The 6,314-nt window shown below is 51.8% G+C and overlaps 2 protein-coding genes across 2 annotated transcripts; both read right to left on the minus strand.

Annotated features, from left to right (window-relative positions):
- Window positions 1–646: 646 nt before the first annotated feature.
- Window positions 647–1,360, minus strand: RHO25_011162 (uncharacterized protein; the record flags this gene model as incomplete). Its single annotated transcript, XM_023601975.1, has 1 exon — window positions 647–1,360. The coding sequence occupies one exon, from the start codon at window positions 1,358–1,360 to the stop codon at window positions 647–649; it is 714 nt and encodes a 237-aa protein (XP_023451318.1).
- Window positions 1,361–3,632: 2,272 nt separating this feature from the next.
- On the minus strand, window positions 3,633–5,615 carry RHO25_011163 (uncharacterized protein; the record flags this gene model as incomplete). Its single annotated transcript, XM_023601974.2, has 2 exons — window positions 3,633–4,534; window positions 4,760–5,615. The coding sequence occupies 2 exons, from the start codon at window positions 5,613–5,615 to the stop codon at window positions 3,633–3,635; spliced, it is 1,758 nt and encodes a 585-aa protein (XP_023451011.2).
- Window positions 5,616–6,314: the final 699 nt, after the last annotated feature.

Raw genomic sequence — 6,314 nt, forward strand, 5'->3', positions numbered from 1 at the left:
CCGCAGGAAATTATGTAGCAGCGACTTCGTCGCCAGTTACCGAAGTGATCGTTTATTCCCGCCATAATGAAGTCCTCGAAGAATTTATGAAGAGCTTGCAAAGATTCGCGGAGAAAAAGTATGGCTGCTCACTGCAGCGGGTTCCTCGGGACCGCGCTTGGCATCAGTCACGAGGATACTATTCAAAGTCCGAAGGCTGGAGCCCAGTGTGAAACTGCCTTGTCGTTCTCTGGCTGGGAGAGCGTAGACAAGCACATGACGTTATGGGTTTCCAGGGAGATATTCATCATCTCATGATATTGCGAAGAATATTGAGATGTATCATGTTGCACTTGCAACATGGCCTAAGTAACAAAGGTAGGTAAAGCACTCATGTTTCCGTTTTGCATGTCCCCTGGCTCTCAGCAACGATGAGTATTCCGCGGTTGCAAAAATTGATCCCAAATATTCCTATACGTTGTAAGCTCTCAGGAGAACCGACTGACAAGGAGTAGGCAATGGCACATGGTACTTATACTAAAGCGAGACTAGGCTATATTAACAAATTTCTGAATACTGCTCGAATGGCTCTCAAGAACAGAACGATCGCATTTCCCTTCGCCACCAATCATCAATGTTCCAACTTAAATTCTCGCCGCTCTGCAACCTAAGCTGTGCCAGGGTGTCCTCCCTTGCCCTTGTGATGTCCCACACCGGGTGGGTGGTGACCGATGCAGCCGCCAGGGTTTACATGGTTCCCACCTTCCCAGCACGAGTATCTTGGGTCGGTATTGGTTCCATGATGGCCCACACCCTTGCTGTGATGGCCCTCAGCGCTCGCCTGGATCGGATCGACTTGGTCCCCGGCTGCATCTTTTGCAACTTCCATTTCAGCGGCACTTTTCGCAACCTCCGCTTCAGCTGTACGCTTAGAAACTTCAGCTTCACCAGGCGGTTTTTCCTTTCCCTTGTGATGTCCTACGCCGGGTGGATGGTGACCAATGCAGCGGCCCTTCTGTTGGTGATTGCCGCCTTCCCAGCACCAGTAGTTTGGATCATGGTCGGTGCCATGGTGACCTACGCCCTTGGGATGGTGGCCTTCAGCGCTCGCCTTCAACGGATCACCTTGCTCCTCTTCTGCACGTTTGGTGAGCTCAGAGTCACCACCATCACCCTGTTCGCCAGCATCTCCACCTTTGTCCTCAAAAGCGGTAAGCATTGAAGACGGCAGGAACTCTTTCCAGAAAGTGAAGAATGGGAACGTTCTTTTCGCCAGGTCTTGAACCTCAGGACGGTTGTTCCAGTCGATTTCCTCAGTTGGAACTGGTGCTGCCACTGCGAGGGCTGCCAAGGAAGCCAATGCCACGTAGCGGTACTGCATGGTGATTCGATGTGAGGAAGTATTTGTTGTAAGGTGAGTGATGCGAAGTGCTGGCAAGCTGGTTCGCTGTGCTTGTGATGAGTGCGTTGCTTGATGTGCTACGATGGGGGCGAACTACCTCATTATATAGGTGAGCTGGCGTCTCAGGCGCGCAGAGTCGGCGATCATCGAGAGAGGAGCAACGTCCACTGTTCGATCTACGGTGCCGAATGGTCACGGACGCTTCATTTGCAACTGCACGATGTCTCATGCAAGGCTATTGGCGCATATCGATTTGTCCACGGTATGCATTGGAGACCGGCGCTTCGTCCAGAACGAGAAAGTGCATCTATGGTGATGCCGTCTTGAGAGGCTTAAACTTGAGGACATACCAGCAGGCGAACAGTAATCACTCTCAGCTATTGAATGACGGCAGCATCTGCAGTGCGGGCCTACAGCTGCCTTGGCAATTGGAATATCGAGCCTCAAAGATTGTCTTATGTCTAAGCCTTCTGGAAGCAATGACTTGCAAGGTACACCGGACAACCTTTCTGGAAGACCGCCATGTCGAGTTTAGGGTAGACCTTATCTGCTGTCCGTGCAACACTGTTCGTGCTTGGCGCTCGGCATAGAAAGGTCGATTAAGTTTGACGAACTATTTCTCAGCATGGCATCCTGAACACGCCGACACGGAAGCTTGGACTATACTTCAAAATGGCATTGAGGACTCATGACCAGGATCCTACTCAAGATCACTAGACCGGCACGTGGGGAGGTTTTGAAAAGTCCATCCAAGGCACGGGAAGCAGTCCAAGCCCCGGGACAGGGCTTTGCCATCTGTCCAAGAGAGGCATATTACGCCGTCGCTGCCAAAGTGACGCACGGGTTACACGCGGGCTGGAGACTGTCCGATGCCCATCAACGAAACAATACGCGGCCGGGAAATTTGTGAACTTCTGATGACGGGAGGCTGTGGGCGGTCTGCTTCGGAATACAAACACATTTTTGGCAGGTGTAATCCCATCATCGCCCGCGAAAGTCAGTGCCGAGAGCAGTATTTCTGTATGCAATTAGGTCTGGCACTCATGTCACGCTCCCGAGTTGACCGCAATACGGGGCGACCGACAAAGCAACGGGTCGCTGGACCACGGTTTGTCTCGATAAAGCGGCTCGCAAAGGCTGTGCACGTGGTCTGCGTGCATTAGATTCACACCGCAGCGATCGAGTGCGTGTCTAGCTGTCCAGACTCTCACACTTGGTCTACTTGTACTCTGATTGGACGATCATGTGAGCTCCAGGAGCATACATATGGCGTGGACCGTTGCCCTGAGGCCTTGCTGATACATTTACGGCAGACAAAGAAGCAACAGTTGTAGAGAAGCACCGTGACATATCGATGTCGCGTTGAGGGAGGCAGAGCTCGATCGCGGACAAACTGGGGCGCATGCTGGCAGGAATGGACTGGTACCCTGTAGTCATGAAGTATCGCAGCCGTTGAAGTCTTTGATCCTGTACTTGCAAGGTAAAGCGTTGCACAAGCCACTAGACTACCCTTCCGCATACGCAAATCGATGAGGCGATGTGTGCTGGCCGAACAGCGGGAGGAGAGATGGCGAAATTGAGGGAGACAGAGGGATCAAGGAGGCAAATCCAAGGCACCGGCGCATTGGACCTCCATCGTTTGAGGATAAGCATGGCACTATCATCCGCTCGACATCGTCCAAGTTCTATGCGACCAAGCAAGACTGGCTCTGAACTCTCACAACCGCTTGACGCTGCCGGATCGTTGCCATCGTTCTGTCGGCGTAGCTCCGAGTTCAGCATGCGCCGACGTTCAACGTGTGATGTACCTGGAGATCGCCGGTCGATCTCAAGAAGAGGTGAGGAATGATGTTGCCATCGAATTCCTACATCCAAACATCCGCAGTGCGATGATTCATGCTGGTAAGTATACTCGACGGGTACGCCGCCACTGTTGACTGAACTCCGGTTCGCAGCCATCTGCTAATCCAACGACGAGTTTTATCTGATGTCCGGCTGGCTGCGCATTCAGGCTGGGATGAAACGCTACCCACACCATCACGATTTCGTTCGGACTGTGCACTTGTCTCGCGAGCAAACTGTCCTTCTATACCCTTATGTTTAGTGCAGAGTACTGTCAGTCGGTAGCAGTAAGTTGCGTCTTCCTACACGGGACTTGATATTCGAAGCATACAAGTGAAGGCTCCATGGCTAGTTAAATTAATACCGAGATATTTCTAACGACCGTAGGTCAGCGACCAGGCGGCGACGACTATTCTGCCTTTGCTCGATCTATAATAGCCTTTGAAGAATTCTTAACTTGTGGGTCCACAATGTTCTGAAGCACTGGCGGGATCTTTTCTCCCTCTGGAGTCGTGAATAGCCTCCAACGTGTCGTGAACTGTGCAAGAGCTGGCGAAGCAGTCAGCACGGTGAAAGGCACAGATAGCGCCAGCGACAGCGCCCAATTGATGATCCACCAGTCTCGCAATTCAGGGTATCTGCAAAGTAATGCAAGAACACTGAGTCCAACCATTGTCACCGGCCACAGCGCCCCGTATGCGGTGCGCCAACTGAGACCCAGTCGATTGCGATTTTGACCATCCCAGGAGACCGCGTGGCCTGTCAGCATAGCGATAAGGTAATACGTGACTGACGCAGAGATTATCGCAGTCAACGGCATAACGAACATCGACTCAATCACAATAGCCAACGACCATCGCAAAATTCCACCATATCGTTTGGTGGAAGACCGCAAAACACCTTCAAGAATTGCAGCTGTCTTCATGCCTCTAGTGATCAGCAAGATGATCAATTTTGGCAGTGTGCTGCCGCTCGTAGTCGACGTGGGGCTTCGACCATTGAGAATTATGTTCGCAATGATAGCGAGCGTCAAGACGAACGAGACGACTTGCATGAGGTAGATAGCCAAGATCCGAACCACTTGTCTTCGCTGAAAGAAGCTGAGGCCAGGTTCGTTCAAGAGGAACCAGTATTGCATCGTGCCTTGGAACCACCGTTGATGCCGAGGAAGGGCTTCAATGAGGTTGAGGGGCTCTTCTTCGAAACTTCCGGGAGTGAACGGCAGCAGTCGTACATCGTATCCCGCACGGCGCAGCAGAATTGATTCCATCAGATCGTGGCCAATGATGTGGCCACCAAAAGGTGGCCTGCCTGGAAGCTCAGGCAGCCTGCAATGTTCGCGAAATGGAGCAGTGCGTATGATAGCGTTGTGGCCCCAGTACAATGCGCTGCCACCGAGCCACCAAGCCTGACCAAGACTTCGTACTCGTGCACTGAAACGCTTGCTGTAACTCGTGATGCGGGAGAATGCGCTCAGTGGAGGGATCGAGCAAAACGCCGTTTGTATCATACCAAGCTGGGGGTATCATTCCATACTAGAGACTAGCCGTACGAGAAGATCGCTGCACATGACGCTATCCTGATCGAGCACGACGAAAAAGTCGTCACCGCAAGAATGGCAGTCGAGGTAGCCTTGAACGTTTCCAGCCTTGTAGCCCGTGTTGATCTTGCGCCGGCGATAGAATAGAGGTCGGGACATTCCTTTGGAGATGTCGTCTCTGAAACGAGCAAAGTGGCGTAGCTCCTCTGTCGCGATCTCTTCGTTACTTGTATCGCTAAGTAGAACGAAACGGAAGAATTGAAGTCGGCCGGTCTTCAGCAGGGCATTCTGCATAGCATCCAGCCGGTCGAAAAGCGGCTTCGGGTCTTCATTGCGCATGCAGAAAGCCAGGGCTGTTGTGGAGGACAGCTTCGGAAGTGGTCCCTGACCCCGGAAATATGGTTGTATGGATCTCTGTGCATTACCAAAAGTCACAATGGCCACGCTCAGAACCGACTCGACCAAAGTTACTGCCGCAAAAGGCATATAGACCGTGGCGTAGAATATTATGAAGGCTTCCAGCATTGTTATACCATCCGGCCGGACACTTTCATACACGGGCCATATCATAGCCAGTGATGTGATCGCCGTGAGAACGAGCACCATCAAACGTCGCTGCCTCTGAGACAATCCTGTGAGTTGCATCTTGTTGACATGTCCTGCCATACTGTCCTCCCTCGGCCAGTCCACTGCTGGCCACCGAATCGACTGCAGATCCTCCTGTTCTTTGAGACGGCGATGGCTGCTGCTGATGCAGACGAGAAAGACGTGATGACTGGCAAGATGAAAGTATTCCAGCGTAGCTAAAAACAGATGCCCATCACCCAGCGTCGATCCACGGCACAGACACATAGGGGCAGCGTAGTTTGGACATTACTTTGGCATCATCTAGAGTCTGAGTCAGGTTCCATCCAGTTGGCTTTTGTCCCCTATGTCTACATAGAGGGGCGTCAACAAGCGATACTTCCCCCTCCAGCACGGAACAGACTTCTTCAGTCATATGAGAAGAGAGAATGAGCCTTTGTTCCGTGTGCTGGCTATCATTGACGCTCACGGCAGGCCTAAGTCGTCAGCGCCAACTGAGATGTAACGGGAGCGATTTCAGGGCATGGACCGATTTTACAAGCTTCTGATATCAGCCGCGAACCTGTCTTCACGGTGTGTCACGGATAGCTCGCCGGCTCTAGTGATGTTAGGTCCTGCAAGTGCTTACATCAGGGCAGGAAGATCGACTTCCGATGCTGAATCCACCTTTTATATCGACAGATCCGCATTTGGTCGCTTTCTCAATCAAGTGGATTATGCGTGTCTTGGTTCCACAATGCTACCTTAATCTTTGACCGATTCAAGTGGGTTGTTATCACAACCAGGAAGGGTTCGTCAGAAACTGTTACAACTTTGGATCGTCAGACGGTGGCCTAAGCTTCCAATCGTACTGTAGTTTTCAAAACATAGCGGAATCGCCAAGAGACGGACCTAAGAGGCAATGCGTAGCTGATCTTTCGAACAACGCAGTAGAAATACGAGAAGGGAGTGTAGCAGCACATTAAT

The sequence above is a fragment of the Cercospora beticola genome, chromosome 7 (assembly GCF_033473495.1).
Source record: "Cercospora beticola chromosome 7, complete sequence".
Classification (NCBI taxonomy): Eukaryota; Fungi; Ascomycota; class Dothideomycetes; order Mycosphaerellales; family Mycosphaerellaceae; genus Cercospora; species Cercospora beticola.